The sequence below is a fragment of the Hemiscyllium ocellatum genome, chromosome 6 (assembly GCF_020745735.1).
Source record: "Hemiscyllium ocellatum isolate sHemOce1 chromosome 6, sHemOce1.pat.X.cur, whole genome shotgun sequence".
Lineage (NCBI taxonomy): Eukaryota > Metazoa > Chordata > Chondrichthyes > Orectolobiformes > Hemiscylliidae > Hemiscyllium > Hemiscyllium ocellatum.
The window spans coordinates 62,163,130-62,182,693 of NC_083406.1; the positions used below are offsets into that span (position 1 = coordinate 62,163,130).

Here is a 19,564-nt window from a genome sequence, read left to right on the forward strand (position 1 = left end):
TTACCTCCAATAATCTTAGATTCCCTAGTCTAACAAGAGTTTATAAATCTCCTCCCAAAAAAATGAAATGACACCATCTCTTGTGTCTTCCAAGGTACAGAGTTTCAAAGTCACACAACACTCACAGAAACAAAAATTCTCTTCTGTCCTAAAAGGACGACTCTTAATTTTTGAATGGTGTCCCCTCATTCTGCACGCACCCAGGAGACGAAACATCCTTTCCAGCTGGTCAATGCATTCAGGATCTTATACACTTCAATCAAGTCACTATCACTCTTCTAAACTCCAATGCAAACAAGCTCAGCATCTCCAACTTACCATCATGTAACAACTTGCTGATTCCAGGTATCAATCCAGTAAACTTCCTCTGAACCACCTCTAATATTGTCACACCATTAAATAGGGAGATGAAAACTGCAGCTAAAAGATATAGTCTCAATAATTCCCTGTATTACTGAAGCATAACATCCTTACATTTATGTTCAAATCCTCTTGTAACAAAGGCTAGAATTTCATTGCCCTTCTCAAGTATATGCTGCATAGAACATAGGACACAGAGCAGTGAAGTTAGCACAGGTGCTGTGCCAAACATGACGCCAAACTAAAATAATCCCTTTCACTTGACCTTGGTCCATATCCCTCCTTTCCTTGCATATTCATGCGTTTATCTAAAAGCTCCTTAAACACCCCTATTGTAATTGCCTCCACCACCACACTTGGCAGTGCCTTCTAGACTCCTACCACTCTGTGTAAAAAACATAACATGTTTGGAACTCTTGCAGCGGAATACATCAAATACTCTGCTTTTTTATTGTTCCTATGAATGTGCATAACTTCACATTTCCACACATTATACTCCACCTGCCAGATGTTTGCCCACTCACTCAACCTATCGGTCTAAATTTTCCTTATTCCATTGACACCCTCAACTGAGTTGATGATATGAACAGTAAAAGGTCAGAACTTCAGTACAATCTTCTGAAGGACTTCACTTGTCACATTCTGCTAATCAAAAAACATTCAGTTTTCTGCCAAACAGCCAATCTCTTACCCATGCAAACATTTTACCACTTACACTATGAATTGCTACTTTGCACATTCACTTTTTGTATGGATGTTCTTTTAAACAACCTGTTCAGAAATGTTATCACGCATCCTTGAAGCAGATAGGTCTTCAAACCAGGTTGCCCAGCTCAGAGATAAGGATACTAACAGCATGCAAATGTTACTCCTTCATATTTTCTAATCAACCTGTTCAGAGATGTCATTGCACATTGAACCCAGGTCTGTTGACTCAGAGGTCAGGACACTACCAATGCATGAATGTTCTCCTTGAAGACTGACAATAAATTGGTTGAACATGATTTCACTTTCCCAACTAGCTGCTCTCTGTTCAGACAATTTTGAGGTTGCACAATTCCAGGTCCAGTATAACTTGCTTCCTGGTTTCTTCCAGAATGTGCTGCTCCAAAAAAATGCCTCAACAGTATTCAAATAAAAGCAAAATATTGCAAAAGCTGGCAAACTGAAATTAAAAACAAAGTGCTAGAGAAACTCAGCAGGTCTAGCAGGATCTGTGTAGGGAGAAAGCGTTCAATGTTTCTAGTCAATTTTAAAAAGAGCCACATCGAATTTGAAACTTTAACTGTTTCTCTCTCCATGGATGATGCCAGACTTCCTGAGTTTCTTCAGTACTTTTTCTTTCCTCAAAAACACCTATCTTGCATATAGCTCTGGATTAGAGTGGTGCTAGAAAAGCACGGCAGTTCAGGCAGCATCTGATGAGCAGGAAAATCGACATCTCGGGCAAAAGCCCTTCATCAGGAATATCTGATGAAGGGCTTTTGCCCGGAACGTCGATTTTCCTGGTCCTCGGATGCTGCCTGAACTGCTGTGCTTTTCCAGCACCACTCAAATCCAAAATTTGGTTTCCAGCATCTGCAGTCCTTGTTTTTACCTATCTTGCACATAGCATCTAACTATTGAAACTGAACAATTTATTTTATGCATTTTACAGCCTAACAACAACAAAATTACAGGAGTAACTGGATAATTATTTTTGGCTTCTCACACAGGACAGGGGATTCCTCACGATGAATGACTCTGGAGGTGCCATAAATCACGAATACTTGCACAACAAAATGCAGAAATATTTAAACTGTTTATTCCCCAAAGGAACCTGCAAGGGTGGAAGAGCTACCTATACTTTAACCTGCAGCAACTAATATTTCAGGAAAAGTGGATGGAAATCCCAGAATCAAGCCCCAAACCCCATTTTTATAAGGAGCTCTCAAGGGAGTCTGACTGAACAAAACATTTGAGTCAAATTGTCTAATCAATCAGTGTAAAATTGTTGATTTAAAAATGGAACAAATACCAAAGATATACATATAAGAAAAAAAATCAGGAAAGGAATATTTTCAACCAGCAATAGAATTACTTCCAAAATTTGCACCCATATTATGAAATAGTACAATGACAGCAGTCAGTTTTTCTATAATTAGAGACAATATGAGAGCAATATATGTGCAGGTAAGGTTATGGTCTAGATTGGATTACAGATTTAAATGTGCCTATGGCAAAGGATCCTGGAATATCAGAGTGGTCTGGGTTTGTCACTGTTCTTGTCAAAGGAACACGTCGCACAAACACACCTCCAGAATTGGTCACCGGTTTCTTTTTTCCTTTTCTTTTCCCTTTAACAGGCTCTTCCAAAGTTTCTTCCTGTGTAAGACAAAGAGAAAAATGTCTAAACTTTTCTGGGAAAAGTAATGATTTTAGGAAAATTAAAAAAGGACTATTCTGCTCTAGCAAGCATCATCTGTCTTTGCAAGAACAGTGGTGTGCATCAGTACAAGTGTAAAGTCATTACATAATTAAGTGCTGTACAGCATAAAATCTAGTACACTATGGGTTAGTGTCAGGGAAAAAGACCATCAAAATACCAAGGTTACTTAAAACAAGCAATTAGTGCCCTACAAGTGAGGAACCATGCCACACCAAACCAATCTAGATACTGACATGTGCTTGTCTCTTAATACATCCTAAGGTGGCCTACCAGTACATTTTAACAAAGCAATCACTGTGGAACTCAGGACGACCAAATCCAGTCAATTCAGTCAAATTTAGGAACTGCTGCCTAGTTTGGTAGAAATTTCCCATGAATTACTCAAGGCTTAACCTGACAATCATCTCACAGAGAACACTTACTAAACAACACCTCAGAACCTCCTTCAGTATCCCTGGCATATCCTCCCCAATCACAAAGGTCGATTGATCAGAGCTAGTGGCTAAAAGATATACAGTTGGCTAGTATGGCCCTGGGAGTCCTCAACATAGACTCTAAACCTCATTACATCCCAAAAGCTTCATGGGATCAAACAAGATAAATTGCTAATGTAAAAATACAAAGTAGTAGAAAAACGCAGCTGGTATGGCTGCATCCTGTGAAGAGAGAAACAGTTAAAGTTTTGAATTCAATGTGGACTTTTTTTTTTATTTGTTCACAGAATACAAGCAAAACTGGCTAGTCATGCAGTTATTGCCCATCTCTAGTTACTGCAATGCATCTTATAAATGATACACAACTGCTGTCACTGTGTATTGGTGAATGGTGTTCAGTTTTATGAGTGTCGTTGGAGTTGCTAAGCAAATGAAATATTTTCCATCATAATCTTGACTTGTAGAGGTAATGAACAAACCTAAGGGAAGCAGGGGGTGAGTTACTCCCTTCAGAATTCCCCGCCTCAGCTCTTGTATTCATAGTATTTATGTGGCAAGTCCAGTTCAGTTTCTGGTCAATCATAACTTCCAATGATAACTTTTGGCAGTGAAAAATTCAGTAATGGTAATGCTATTGAATATCAAACAATGATGGTTAAATTCTCTCTTGGACAAGATGGCCATTGCCTTGCACTTGTGTAGCACGAGTCTAAGCCTGGTTATTGTCCAGGTTTTTGTTTCATTACCTAAATGATGCTGAACATTGTACAATCATCAGTGAACAACCCAATTCTGACCTCATGATGGAGCAGCAGAAGATGTTTGGACCTGGGACACTACGTTGAGGAACTTCTGCAGTGAGGTCCTGTGACTGAGGTGACTGATCTCTAACAACCAAACCATGAATACTGTTGAGAAAAACACATTTTGTTGCTGCTTTTCATCTTCTGCTTTGCAGACAATTCACAAGAATTGTGTGGCACTGAAAAAGCACAGCAAGTCAGGCCCGAAACATCTACTCTCCTGCTCCTCCGATGCTGCCTGACCTGCTGTCCTTTTTCAGCACCACACTTTACGACTCTGACTCTCCAGCATCTGCAGTCCTCATTTTCTCCTAATTCACAAGAATAGTAACAACACTTGCATTGTTGGAGGGGGGGAGTAATGATTGGTTGATAAATGGAATCTAATTAGTGGAGGCATAGCCATGAACAATGCACCAATTAGTTGATGACTAACAGCTAACTGACAGGCTTTCTTTTAAATTTTAAACAAAGCAGGTTGTCTTTGATTTGCTAATTCCTCAGGGCAATGTCTTGACCAGAGAATGGCTCTCATTTATTTTGCTGAGATGAAACAGATGCTGTGTCTAAAATATACACAGTACTGTCTATGCTTGTGTGTGTTTTGTCTGCAAAGAACAAGATCCTGCGTATTAACCCTTACATTAATTATCACCATTGCTCTTTAACATTCCCTTGGCCTTTCCTTCTTTTCGTAGTAAAAAGTGAGGTCTGCAGATGCTGGAGATCAGAGCTGAAAATGTGTTGCTGGTTAAAGCGCAGCAGGTCAGGCAGCATCCAAGGAACAGGAAATTCGATGTTTCGGGCACAAGCCCTTCATCGGGAATGAGGAAAGTGTGTCCAGCAGGCTAAGATAAAAGGTAGGGAGGAGGGACTTGGGGGGGGGGGGGGGGGGGGGGGGGCGATGGAGATGTGATAGGTGGAAGGAGGTCAAGGTGAGGGTGATAGGCCGGAGTGGGATGGGGGCGGAGAGGTCAGGAAGAAAATTGCAGGTTAGGAGGGTGGTGCTGAGTTCGAGGGAATCGACTGACATAAGGTGGGGGGAGGAGAAATGAGGAAACTGGAGAAATCGGAGTTCATCCCTTGTGGTTGGAGGGTTCCCAGGAGGAAGATGAGGCGCTCTTCCTCCAACCATCGTGTTGTTATGTTCTGGCGATGGAGGAGTCCAAGGACCTGCATGTCCTTGGTGGAGTGGGAGGGAGAGTTAAAGTGTTGAGCCAAGGGGTGGTTGGGTTGGTTGGTCCGGGCGTCCCAGAGGTGTTCCGTGAAGCGTTCCGCAAGTAGGCGGCCCGTCTCCCCAATATAGAGGAGGCCACGTCAGGTGCAGCGGATGCAATAGATGATGTGTGTGGAGGTGCAGGTGAATTTGTGGCGGATATGGAAGGATCCCTTGGGGCCTTGGAGAGAAGTAAGGGAGGAGGTGTGGGCGCAAATTTTGCATTTCCTGCGGTTGCAGGGGAAGGTGCCGGGAGTGGAGGTTGGGTTGGTGGGGGGTGTGGACCTGACGAGGGAGTCACGAAGGGAGTGGTCTTTGCGGAACGCTGATAGGGGAGGGGAGGGAAATATATCCCTGGTGGTGGGGTCCGTTTGGGGGTGGCGGAAATGATGGCGGATGATACGTTGTATACGGAGGTTGGTGGGGTGGTAGGTGAGAACCAGTGGGGTTCTGTCCTGGTGGCGGTTGGAGGGGTGAGGCTCAAGGGCGGAGGAGCGGGAAGTGGAGGAGATGCGGTGGGGGACATCGTCGATCACGTCTGGGGGGAATCTGCGGTCCTTGAAGAAGGAGGCCATCTGGGCTGTACGGTATTGGAACTGGTCCTCCTGGGAGCAGATGCGGCGGAGACGAAGGAATTGGGAATATGGGATGGCGTTTTTACAGGGGGCAGGGTGGGAGGTGGTGTAGTCCAGGTAGCTGTGGGAGTCAGTCGGTTTATAGTAGATGTCTGTGTTGATTCGGTCGCCCGAGATAGAAATGGAAAGGTCTAGGAAGGGGAGGGAGGAGTCTGAGACAGTCCAGGTGAAGTTGAGGTCGGGATGGAAGGTGTTAGTAAAGTTGATGAACTGTTCAACCTCCTCGTGGGAGCACGAGGCAGTGCCGATACAGTCATCGATGTAGCGGAGGAAAAGGTGGGGGTTGGTGCCAGTGTAGTTGCAGAAGATGGACTGTTCCACATATCCTACAAAGAGACAGGCATAGCTGGGGCCCATGTGGGTGCCCATGGCAACTCCTTTAGTTTGGAAGAAGTGGGAGGATTGGAAAGAGAAGTTGTTCAGGGTGAGGACCAGTTCAGTCAGTCGTAGGAGCGTGTCAGTGGAGGGGTACTGCTTGGTATGGCGGGAAAGGAAGAAGCGGAGGGCTTTGAGTCCTTCGTGATGGGGGATGGAGGTGTACAGGGACTGGATGTCCATCGTGAAGATAAGGCGTTGGGGACCGGGGAAACGAAAATCATGGAGGAGGTGGAGGACGTGGGTGGTGTCCCGAACGTAGGTGGGGAGTTCTTGGACTGAGGGAGACAGAACCGTATCGAGGTATGTAGAGATGAGTTCGGTGGGGCAGGAGCAGGCTGAGACAATGCATCGGCCGGGGCAGTCAGGTTTGTGGATTTTGGGCAGGAGGTAGAAACGGGCGGTGCGGGGTTGTGGGACCATGAGGTTGGAGGCGGTGGAGGGGAGATCCCCTGAGGTGATGAGGTTATGGATGGTCTGGGAGATGATGGTTTGGTGGTGGGAGGTGGGGTCATGGTCAAGGGGGCAATAGGAAGAGGCGTCCACGAGCTGGCATTTGGCCTCAGCGGTATAAAGGTTGGTGCGCCAAACTACTACCGCGCCTCCCTTGTCTGCTGGTTTGATGGTGAGGTTGGGGTTGGAGCGGAGGGAGTGGAGGGCTGCACGTTCTGAGGGTGAGAGGTTGGAGTGGGTGAGAGGGGTGGACAGATTGAGTCCGTTAATGTCGCGGGTAAGAGGCCAGCACGGAGCATCCAGGTGGATGGGGTGTGTTGGAGGCGGGAGAAAGGGTCATCAGAGGGTGGGCGGGAGTCTTGGTTGAAAAAGTAGGCACGGAGGCGAAGGCGGCAGAAGAAGTGTTCAATATCTTGCCGCGTGTTGAACTCATTAATCCGAGGGCGTAGGGGAATGAAGGTGAGGCCTCTGCTGAGGACTGATCTTTCATCCTCAGAGAGGAGGAGGTCTGGAGGGATGGTGAAGATTCGGCAAGGTTGGGTGCTAGGACCTGGTGTGGGACTGGAGCTGGGAGTGGGGGCGGGGTTAGGGGCAGGGGCGGGGATGGAGATCGACGTAGGGGCGGGGTTAGACGTGGTGACGAAGCTCGGTGTGGGGGCGGGGTTACGCGTGGTGACAGAAGTCGGCGTGGGGGCGGGGTTACGCGTGGTGACGGAAGTCGACATGAGGGCGGAGACATGCGGCGTTGTGGTTGTGCAGGTTAGTGATGTCACTGGGAGCGGAAGTGGCTGCGGCGACGGCAACCGAAGGGGCGGAAATGGCTGTGGCGACGAAAGAAACGTTGTCATTCTCGATAGCCGTGGGGGTCGAGAATCCGTCGGTGATCTTTCTGGCGATCGTGGAAGCGGTTGTCTGGACGGCGATCGCGGAGGCTGCGAGGTCGGTGGGGGCGGAAGTGACGTCACGGTCGTTGGCGGCCGTTGGTGCCGCGGGCGCTGTAGCGGCCGCGTGTGTAATGGCGTCCAACAGATTGCAGAGGCCGATGGAAGATTCTGGAACAGTTGAGGATCCACGAGTGTGGGGGGTAAGTACATGAAAGTTTTCGGTACTTACTGCCTTTAATTTTTGATATGGCTAGGAAGAACTGTTTGTTTAGTGTATGGATTCTTCTGTGGATGAAGAACACTAGAAGTCCTTTGCAGGTCTGTGAGAGTGTTGTCCTGAGCTGGGGTAGGGCTGATTGCAGGGAGTGTAGGTAGCGACGCATGGCTGCAAGGGTGGAGCAGAGGATCCGGAGGGAGGTCTGTTGCTGGAGGCTTCGGATTTGTTGTAGGTACAGGTTGTCCCCAACGCCTTATCTTCACGATGGACATCCAGTCCCTGTACGCCTCCATCCCCCATCACGAAGGACTCAAAGCCCTCCACTTCTTCCTTTCCTGCCGTACCAACCAGTACCCTTCCACTGACACCCTCCTTCGACTGACTGAACTGGTCCTCACCTTGAACAACTTCTCTTTCCAATCCTCCCACTTCCTCCAAACTAAAGGAGTTGCCATGGGCACCCGCATGGGCCCCAGCTATGCCTGTCTCTTTGTAGGATATGTGGAACAGTCCATCTTCTGCAACTACACTGGCACCAACCCCCACCTTTTCCTCCGCTACATCGATGACTGTATCGGCACTGCCTCGTGCTCCCACGAGGAGGTTGAACAGTTCATCAACTTTACTAACACCTTCCATCCCGACCTGAAATTCACCTGGACTGTCTCAGACTCCTCCCTCCCCTTCCTAGACCTTTCCATTTCTATCTCGGGCGACCGAATCAACACAGACATCTACTATAAACCGACTGACTCCCACAACTACCTGGACTACACCACCTCCCACCCTGCCCCCTGTAAAAACGCCATCCCATATTCCCAATTCCTTCGTCTCCATCGCATCTGCTCCCAGGAGGACCAGTTCCAATACCGTACAGCCCAGATGGCCTCCTTCTTCAAAGACCGCAGATTCCCCCCAGACGCGATCGACGATGCCCTCCACCGCATCTCCTCCACTTCCCGCTCCTCCGCCCTTGAGCCCCACCCCTCCAACCGCCACCAGGACAGAACCCAACTGGTTCTCACCTACCACCCCACCAACCTCCGTATACAACGTATCATCCGCCATCATTTCCGCCACCTCCAAACGGACCCCACCACCAGAGATATATTTCCCTCCCCTCCCCTATCAGCGTTCCGCAAAGACCACTCCCTTCGTGACTCCCTCGTCAGGTCCACACCCCCCACCAACCCAACCTCCACTCCCGGCACCTTCCCCTGCAACCGCAGGAAATGCAAAACTTGCGCCCACACCTCCTTCCTCACATCTCTCCAAGGCCCCAAAGGATCCTTCCATATCCGCCACAAATTCACCTGCACCTCCACACACATCATCTATTGCATCCGCTGCACCCGATGTGGCCTCCTCTATATTGGGGAGACGGGCCGCCTACTTGCGGAACGCTTCACGGAACACCTCTGGGACGCCCAGACCAACCATCCCAACCACCCCGTGGCTCAACACTTTAACTCTCCCTCCCACTCCACCAAGGACATGCAGGTCCTTGGACTCCTCCATCGCCAGAACATAACAACACGACGGTTGGAGGAAGAGCGCCTTATCTTCCGCCTAGGAACCTCCAACCACAAGGGATGAACTCAGATTTCTCCAGTTTCCTCATTTCCCCTCCCCCCACCTTGTGTCAGTCGATTCCCTCGAACTCAGCACCACCCTCCTAAACTGCAATTTTCTTTCTGACGTCTCCGCCCCCACCCCACTCCGGCCTATCACCCTCACTTTGACCTCCTTCCACCTATCACATCTCCATCACCCCTCCCCCAAGTCCCTCCTCCCTACCTCTTATCTTAGCCTGCTGGACAAACTTTCCTCATTCCTGATGAAGGGCTTGTGCCCGAAACGTCGAATTTCCTGTTCCGTGGATGCTGCCTGACCTGCTGCGCTTTAACCAGCAACACATTTTCAGCTCTTTCCTTCTTTTCCACTTGCTCTTCTCCAACTTTGCTTTTATAATATAATATCAATCATTTTCCCATTTCTCTCTTCAGTTCTAAAGAATCATCATACTCAATTTGATACATTAACTCTGTTTATCTCACCAAAGTTGCTGCAAGACCTGCCGAGGTTCACAAGAACTTTCTTTTTTTAAATTTAATGATTTCTGCATCTGCAGCATTTTGCTTTTGTTTTAGAGACCAATTACTATCAACAGACCCCACCACGATCAACTGATGAATCATTATTCCTCAACATTGAAATCCATTTGAGGGAGAACCAAACAAAAGAAGGTACATGAAATACCATGGACGCAGAATTTCAAGCACCAATACCGTAATAGTTAATTAGAATATTACTGATACATGACTGACAAAGCTGGAAAACCTAGCCTCCAACAAATGGTGAGTGCACTAACATGAGTAAGCAAGCTAGCTGACCTCATTCTCACCAACCTAGATATTGAAAGAGAGGAAGAGCATAGACGAACATTTCAGAAACTAAATTTGGCACACTTTAAAATGAGGCATCATTCCACCGAGTCTGCAACATGGGGTTCCCAGTATGATCGAAGACAAAAGCAGCAGGCTAGCGAACACTATGTGCCATAACCAAAATCAGAACAGAAGTTCTATAGTCCTGCAATACCAAGTCATGAATAATGTCACACAAATCATACAGCTAACAGAAGGAAAACTGAGTTCACGAACATTCCCATCAATGATGATGATGGAGCCTAGTATCTCATTAAAAACACTTCAAATTGGTTTTTGCAAAGATCTTAAGAAAATTGCACCAAATGGATGATGCTACTTAGCACCTTTCTGAGAGATAACCATCATTATATTTGTGTGCAGACCATTTGTTTCATTCTTTGGTGACATGAAGCCAAGTGTACTGGATACATCGATCGTTGTGGGTCTGCACAAAATCTCAGCCAGATTGTCCATGTCCTGCATATCAGAACTAAGTATTCTGCATAACCATGATTATGAAAATCAGAAGGTTCACCAACATCCTTTTGGGAAGGCAATCTGCTGTCCTTATCCAGTTTGGCCTACATTTGATTCCAGATCCACAGAATCACAGAAATGTGATGGACTCTCAAATGTCCTCAGGGATCCAATCAATTCAAGGGCAATTAGAGATGTGCAACATATGCAGGGGCATCCACATCCCATAGGAGAATAAAAAAGGTAGGAAGGCAGCCAGGAGAGCAATGGAATAGCCATGTTCAGAGAAAACAAATGCTTGGATGAAAGTTTCAGCAGATTAATTGAAACAGGAACTAACCATTCCCCAAAGCCAGTTGTTCAAATGCAGATGTGACATGAGAATTAATTGACAATTTTTAACTTGGATCAGGTAAGTCCCTTTGCATGGAAGGAATACGAGAAATGTAACCTTATGAAAACATCAAAGAAAGCAAACAGAAGGCACAAAATAAAAGCATTGGCAAGTAAAAGCAAAGACTTTAAAAATTACACACTTTTGAGAGAAGAACATTTCCCTTGAAGAATTCAACCAATTAAAGACCAAATGGGTAATGTGTGTGGTGACAGAAGATGAGAGCTTGGTTCTTAATAAATATTTGGGTCATCCTTCATAAAAAGAGGACAAAAATGCAGACACTGTAGATCAGGCAGAGTGTAAATACTGCACTGCATTGATATATTGAAACAGGAGATATTAAGAGATGTGACATCTTTGAAACAATGTACCAGTTCCTGTTGAACATATCTCTGGACGGTTAGGAGGACCAAGGGTAATAGCAGAGACTCTCACCATCATTTTCTAATTTTTTTCAGGTTGGTATCATGGTGTCAGAGGATAGGAGGTCAGCTAATAAACTATTGCTTAAAAGCAGAGAAGGGGCTTGATCAAATAATTACTGGTTAATCAGCCCAGCTGCAGGAAAATCCTGAGGTGTGATATAAATCATCATGTAGAAAATCATTAATTAATCAAGGACAAGGATCTGGTAAATAGTAGGAAGGCTAATGAGAGCAGCATATTTGACTTAGTCGACATGGTTTTTAAAAGGGTTTTTGACAAGTTCACACAATAGCAAACAGAAACTGTCAAGTTGAATCTGAAATTGGGTCACTGCTAGTTATTAAAGGGTAATTAATGTTAAATGGTGTTGTTTTGGTATTGGAAGGTTGTTTCCAGTGTGGTTCAGTGAGGCTCAGTACTGTTTATGGTATACACCAATTATTTCAACTTAAAAGGTAGGGGGTCTCAAAAGACAGTTTGAAGATAACACCAAAATTTGATCTCTAATTGAGGGTGAAGAAGAAAGCTGTAGAGTGCAGAAGATTAAGCTTAGGGTCTGTCAGAACCATTTAACTCCAGACCTCACAACAGCCTGAGCTCAAGCACAGATGCAAGGACTGACTGCCAAATGAGAGATGAAATGAACTGCTTTTTCAGTAGATGCATTCATTTCAATAACGACAGAAACAATTACTGATTTCAGAACTCAATTTGTTAAAGGTCTCCGGAAAGACAAAATAAAGTAACACTAAAATACTGAAAAACTGATAATTAAACTAGCTGAACTAATATAACCCTCTCACCACAGAGCCATCAGATGTTTTCAGCTTTTCCAGACACTGATTTAGATGGCCTATCTCGGCTCGACAGTCATCCAGCTGGCACTCCAGCTTCTCCCGGCGAAGACGTTCATACTCCAGTTGCGCCTGCAACTCCTGCAACATTCTGCAAGAAGAAAAATGCCAATCTGTATCATCTCTTCCTTACACCACAAGTATGTCTCACTACATAATTAAAAAAATGAGAACATTGGCAGTGATACCTCACACAACCCCCTTCTTCTCAAACAGAATTACAGAAGTCATCTGTCATTGATACTCAGGCAGAACAAATACGTGTGGACTTCACTGTGCAATGACCAAGGGTGGAAGCCTTGGCTGACTTTTTCTTTCTTAGCCAAATGTTGCTGCTATAAATTGCAATATCCAAACTTCTATCTTGACTGAGATACAACTCACAATAGACTGTCTCCTTACAGTGAAAGGAAACAGCAGATTCATACAGAAGCAAAAGGGAATGTGCATGGTCATTTGCATTAGAGACACACAACAACAGATAACTGTCAGTTAGTCTAGCTGCTCACCTTGCAAAAATAAAGTGATCATCAATTAAAATCAAGATTGGGCTCCAAATGCTTTCCTGCAGCCGAATGAGGTTCATTTATCAATGTAGATTGCAAACTAGAAATTAAATTCAATTTGGTGCTTTTGGAAATCATGGAAATCTTGTTTTTTTAAGTGCTATATTAACAATGCGGTGCCATAAGACAGCCAAGCAATGGTAATATTTTCCTTATCTGTGTCTACTGGAGGTTTGCAGCACTACCAAGTGACATTCATCAGGTTCAATAAAGCTTTTTCAGCACTTTAGTGTGAGGAGGTTTTCTTCTATAACTGAAAAATACAGTTGAGCTGACGAACTAGTGACAGATGACACATGAGGTCACATCCTACTACAACTGCTTAGGAGCAGCCGGAAATTGCACTCTTATAGTATTCACCTCAGTCCATCTGAGTTAGAACAATGAAGAGAGGCAGCATTGCATCATATAAAATTTAAATTAAAAGTTAACTAAATTACAGTTGGCTCAGCTTCTCAAATAGCTATGCTAAATAACAAATTATTTCATTAACAAGAGAATGAATAAATAAACTTTAGCTTAATATTACATGTTCAGCAACATGTTTCTGCTGAGAAACCTCAATTTGATTCCCATCTACTTAATTCAATGGACAGGAAGTTTTGGATAGTCCAGCCCCTATTTTTTGACATGCAGCAAGTGACATTCTTTGCTGACAGAACATACTGTGAAAATTATTTCATAGCAATAAAAAGTTGCACTTGACAGCTACCTTTCTGCTTCTTTCTCTTCCTTCTGCCGGAGATGGTCTTCCTCCAGCATGCCTCCAAGTTGTCTGTAGTTGCTTTTTGCAATTTCTAATAACCGTTCAAATTTTTCAATCTTTTCATAGGCCCTCACTGCATGGATGAACACAAGATGTTGAGTAAGCAAAAAAATACTGATTTGTAGCAGGAGATTAGGAAATACTGAAATTAGGTCTTAAAATAAAGATCAATATGTATTTGAGAAAGACAAGAAAGTATGTATGTATTGGGGGAGATGACAGCATACTGGTAATGACCCTGGACTGGTAATCCAGGGATCCAAACTAATAACCAACATTATCTTTGTATCTACTCTGTGCAGAGCTGAAGTGGGTATAAGTGAAGACTTGGGGAAGACAACAACATCAGAGCCCATTACATGACTTGAAGCAGGGGAGAGGTGAGAAAAGACAGCAGAGGGGAACATAACTTCTGTTAAAACAAGTAGTGACGGTCTATATTATAAAGGGCTGCAAATTGCTTGATGATACATTTTGCACTTTTTTTCCTGGACAGTTTTTAAATTATTTAAACGTTTAGTCAACAACTCACTTTATTCTAAAGTGGGATAAACTGGCTTGTCCCCAGTGAAAGCGTAACACAACCTGATAACGTTCCAACATAACCCGATTATATACTGTTTAATGAAGCACACAAAGAATCTCAACTTACTCCTTGCTTCCTTCTTCTGAGCCCCACTCAGGTTAATGTTATCCTGATTATCTGTACTTGATTCTATAACATGTTGGCGAAAGAAGTTGAGATTGTCTTTACTCAGTTCTTCATCAGAATCATCATCTATGCCTCCACCCAGAAGATTAACTGCTGCCAACTGGGAAAATCTGTAATGCAGTAATCCAAGGATTAGTTTGTGCTCGACCTGCCCTATACAAGCAGAAGAACTGTTTACGGTTTGAACCCAACTTGCACAATTACTACCAGGTCACCCAGGAAACCAGGTACAGCTGCCCTGTTCTTATAGGATATCTGTAAAGATCATGTTTGGCACTCAAATTCTTGATGTTCCACGACAAGACCTTGATAGAGAATTTCTAAGTGTGTACTACACCACCAGTCAGCCAGAGGGCCAAGTCTAACTAGAAATGCCTATGTCAATATAAGCAAGACAATAATGAAGGCCCAGAAAATACACACTCCAATTTTCAGGGACCTATTCCATTTTATAAGAGCATGGGTGGAGTCAAGCAGACAATCTCCATCCACAAGATTTCCTGAAAACATGAGCACACTGATTGTCTCTAGATTTTGACTGTTGATGAATACTAAGATTGTAAGGTAAAAGACAATATATATTTGAGAAAGCAAAGATGAGGAAATGGTTGCACTGAACTAATAATCCATAGGCCTAGACGAATGCTGTGGTCCAGGTCACGACAGCTGGTTGAATTTGAACTCATGCTGTTTTGCTGAATATCCTTGGATTTTCAAAGCCATGAAGTAAAATCAAATCACAATTGCTAATAGTGGCAATTTCTCAACTCTCCAAATAGGAAATGCTTAGCTTCAAAATAACATACATTCCCAACTGTTATCTTTTTCTAGATTTATTTCTGTAACAACGTTTGGGAGAAGATTTGTAACTCGGGTGCTCGTTGTTGTGGTTCTGTTTGCCGAAATGGGAATTTGTGTTGCAAACGTTTCGTCCCCTGTCTAGGTGACATCCTCAGTGCTTGGGAGCCTCCTGTGAAGCGCTTCTGTGATCTTTTCTTCAGCATTTGTAGTGGTTTGAATCTGCCGCTTCCAGTTGTCAGTTCCAGCAGTCGGTATATTGGGTCCAGGTCGATGTGCTTATTGATTGAATCTGTGGATGAGTGCCATGCCTCTAGGAATTCCCTGGCTGTTCTCTGTTTGGCTTGCCCTGTAACAGTAGCGTTGTCCCAGTCGAATTCATGTTGCTTGTCATCTGCGTGTGTGGCTACTAAGGATAGCTGGTCGTGTTGTTTCGTGGCTAGTTGGTGTTCATGGATGCAGATCGTTAGCTGTCTTCCTCTTTGTCCTATGTAGTGTTTTGTGCAGTCTTTGCATGGGATTTTGTACACTACATTGGTTTTGCTCATGCTGGGTATCGGGTCCTTCGTTCTGGTGAGTTGTTGTCTGAGAGTGGCTGTTGGTTTGTGTGCTGTTATGAGTCCTAGTGGTCGCAGTAATCTGGCTGTCAGTTCGGAAATGCTCCTGAAATGCCACACTACCATACATAAGAGCACTGCAGCGGACAGCTGGAACTGACAACCGGAAGCGGCAGAGACAAACCACTATAAATGCTGGAGGAAACATCCAGAAGCACTTCACAGGAGGCTCCCAAGCACTTATTTCTGTAACATTATGTCAACTGAAATAACAGACGTTTTGGACAATCAGGTGATGGCTTTTGTTGAGCAACAGGTTTTCATTAACATTCATTCAATACAACAGTCTGTTTAAAGATGAGAACCAGAAACACCAAATAGAATTTGAGTTATGTAATAGTGATTTGAGATATCCATTTCCATGCCTTTTTATCAAAGGTTACTCTTGCAGTGTAACTGCAACCATTGAAGTACTTACCACTTTTCCTTTTAAGTATTGTCAAATGTTGGACACATGAATGAATTATGCTCACTGGCTGGGACTCTATGAAGTCATTTCAAGACTTTAGATTCTGCCCATATTACCTAATCATTGTAACTGTAAAAGATCACCACCTATTTCAGTTTGTTATTAAAGTAACTTAAATAATTAAAATAACATAAATAAAATAAAAGGTAACATAAAAAATGAAATGTTTGGCAGGGACTAAGCAAAGACAATCTTTAAATTCGCAAACAAAACCAGAACTTGTCGGAGAAACTCAGCAGGTCTGGCAGCATCTCTGGGAAGAAAGTTAATGTTTCAAGTTCAATGACTGTTAAAATTCTCATATTGCTGAACATGGCAAAGATATGGTTTACCACCAAGTTGAAAGTCTGCCCCATCATTGCAGATGAAATTAAAAGATCGAACATTTTTAAAGGTACTACAGTTTTAACAACTAATTGATTACCTCTTAGCCACATCCTTTGGTGTCTCTCCAGCATCATTTCTGATGTGATGGTCTGCTCCCACTTCTATAAGCCATTGCAGGCAACCAATGTGTCCTTGCCCAGCAGCTAAGAATTGTACATACTAGTGTCAGTCACATTTAATTCAATTTTACCATTAAGAAAAAAAACATAATTTTTGTCCAAGAATTTTTACTGACCCTGTACCTTCTGTAAGAGAGCTATTTAGTATTAATTAATGATGTTCAAACTAATATTATTGCGATTCAAGGTTTACAGCTATGGAAGTAAGCGTTTCAAGGCAATCTTGTGGTGGTATTTTACCGTTGCTGCTCTCGAGGAACTGACAACATTTGTAAATCATGAACATTAACTGAGTGGGACCTGATAACTTAGCATACACTCAGCAGAGGACCTATCTAGTCTGTAGCTTGCCTTTGTAATAATCAGAGGAACAGAGATTATTCACTGGGCCCTACAAAGAAAGCTTGAGCACTTCTGCCCAAGTTCTCCACTTAACTATTTCCAAAAACCTAAAAACGTTCCCTCCATAACTAACATGGCTGCCAGGTTACCTCAAGCCAGCCAATCTTAGTCATCCTGAAGCAAGCAAACTGCTTCTGGATTCTTGTTCAAGAAGTTGTTGTCAAGCCAACCAGCAGGATGTTAATGAGACTTAGTCATTAGAATGAACAGGCTGAGTGTCCTGCTGTAACTTCTGCACTGATGGAGCATCTCATTGGAAGCCCACTCAGATTTTAAACTTACTTGATTATTTATTTTAACGAAATGGTCTGCAACTGTAGTCGCAACAATGCTTGTAATGTTCCTGATTACAGCAACAGAAAGCAAAGAAAAAGTTTATTTCCCTGTATTACTACCTGAGCCTGAGCAAACTGAAGTAGAATTAAGATGATCAAAAGCTAGATGCATTGCTCTATGATTGCTGTGGGAGAAATAGGTTTAATTCATGTTGCACTGGCGCCAGCACTGGTGAAAGGGGAAACTGTTCCATTGGGCCAAATTTCACTTGAATTATGTTGAGACCAGTGACAATGGTGGCCTATTGGCATTACTGGATGCCAGGGAATGGAAAGTGCTTATCATATTCCAGAATCTCTCCTTCAGAATACATGGAAGTTGGAATATTTGGTTGACTATGTGTGGTTTGATATATGTTTGCAATCCTCAAGGATAGGCCAACTTTCTCATATACAGAGTTGAAGACATCATAATTGACTTGAAAATCTGGTACAAAGTTGGCAACCATATTGCAATCATCAGTAAACCTTGGATTCTGTATATCAATGATGGTCAATTTAACGGCAGAGAGCCAACTGATGTTAAAGAATTCACTATCCAGCCAGTATTTAGTGTTGGCAGTAACGGATCATTAACCTTTGATCAGGTGAACAGTTACCAACAGCCATACTGTGAACAGTATCGAGGTTATCACACAGCCTTATTTGATCCTGATCCTGATTTTTCAAAACCAAAACCAGAAATTGCTGGAAAATCTCAGGAGGTCTGGCAGCATCTGTGGAGAGAAATCAGAGTTAACGTTTCAGGTCCAGTGACCCTTCCTCAGAACAGTTCCAGCAATTTCTGTTTTGATTTCTGATTTCAGACATCCAAGGTTCGTTCAGTTTTTATCCTGATTTTTCAGATTTCCCTATAAAGTTCCAGATCTTTTTCCTCCTAAATTCATAGAATGAGTGCATGGACTCGACAAACAGACCCTGGTGAAAGGCGCTGTGTAATTTGGTTTTTTGTGGGGACCAGGGATGGCTTTTGTGAGCAAATGTCTGTCAACTTGATGACCTCAGCTGGAATACCATTGGGGCCACAGATTTTGTTGTTTTTAATCCATTTGATCACTTGTTGCAGCTCCCCCAATGACGGTGGTCCACCCATAGATTCTACCACAAGCTACTGGGGGATAGCTTGGACAGTATCAGCTGCTATTGGCAATTCACATTTAAGGAGTTGTCCAGAAATCACTGTCACCCTCAAGAGAAAGGTCAACCTCTGAGTGAGGAGGATTTCAGCCAATTGACCTTGGTAGCTTTTAAAAAAAGCTTCGCATGTCAAAATGGTTAATGCATTGTTGGATCTCTTGGGTTTTCTACTTCCACCACATGTTCTTTATCCTATACATTTGCCTTTGAGTGTCTGCCTTATTCTGATGTGGTATTGCTTTCTTAACTTGAAACCTTGTTTTGTTGTGCCAGGAAGAGTTTGCTTGTTTTAGTTCAAGTTTGTCACATAGTTTAGCATTGTTAGTGTCACTTATGATGATGATGATGCTTGAACCCAGTGGTCAAGCCCCATTGGCATCTAGGTATCTATTTGACTTTATTTGATGTCACTGTTCTGGAATCATGTTACATGTGTGAAGATTATCCAAACTGATCTTGAGCTGCACGTGGAATTCTTTTGCTCAATGGGGCTACTTCATGACTGAGACATTCACCATCTGCTTTTGAACTTGCAGCCGTTCAATTCTTAAACCTATCCAGGTGGACATTCATTACCATGAAATCAAGTCTATTATTTGTCCAGCTAGCATGTTTGTATTATGAATCAAATGATATAAAGATCACTTAGCTATTTCACCCAAATGACATTATTCAGGAGATGAAATGCCCTGATTTAACATGTTGCCATCGGGTGTTGTATTTATACTTTGGAAAAAGATGAGATCATGCTGAGCACATTTTGACAGTGGGTGGATGCATTTTGCATTCATTTTTCCCCAGTTCTATTTTCCAAAGATTCTGCTTCCTACATCAGAGTCCCAGCCAACTCAGGTATTAAAGCTCCCCG

The 19,564-nt window shown here is 43.6% G+C and overlaps 1 protein-coding gene across 1 annotated transcript in view; it reads right to left on the reverse strand.

Moving 5' to 3' along the window:
* Nucleotides 1–2,532: 2,532 nt before the first annotated feature.
* The window catches only part of LOC132816716 (ankyrin repeat domain-containing protein 42-like), a 46,506-nt gene continuing 29,474 nt past the window's right edge, over nucleotides 2,533–19,564 (reverse strand). The window contains exons 8-12 of the mRNA XM_060826607.1: nucleotides 16,741–16,846; nucleotides 14,373–14,542; nucleotides 13,667–13,793; nucleotides 12,338–12,479; nucleotides 2,533–2,724 (exon numbers count right to left, since the gene is read on the reverse strand). Coding sequence (XP_060682590.1) covers nucleotides 2,539–2,724; nucleotides 12,338–12,479; nucleotides 13,667–13,793; nucleotides 14,373–14,542; nucleotides 16,741–16,846 — 731 coding nt within the window. The 3' untranslated portion in view covers nucleotides 2,533–2,538. The remainder of the gene's footprint in view (nucleotides 2,725–12,337; nucleotides 12,480–13,666; nucleotides 13,794–14,372; nucleotides 14,543–16,740; nucleotides 16,847–19,564) is intronic.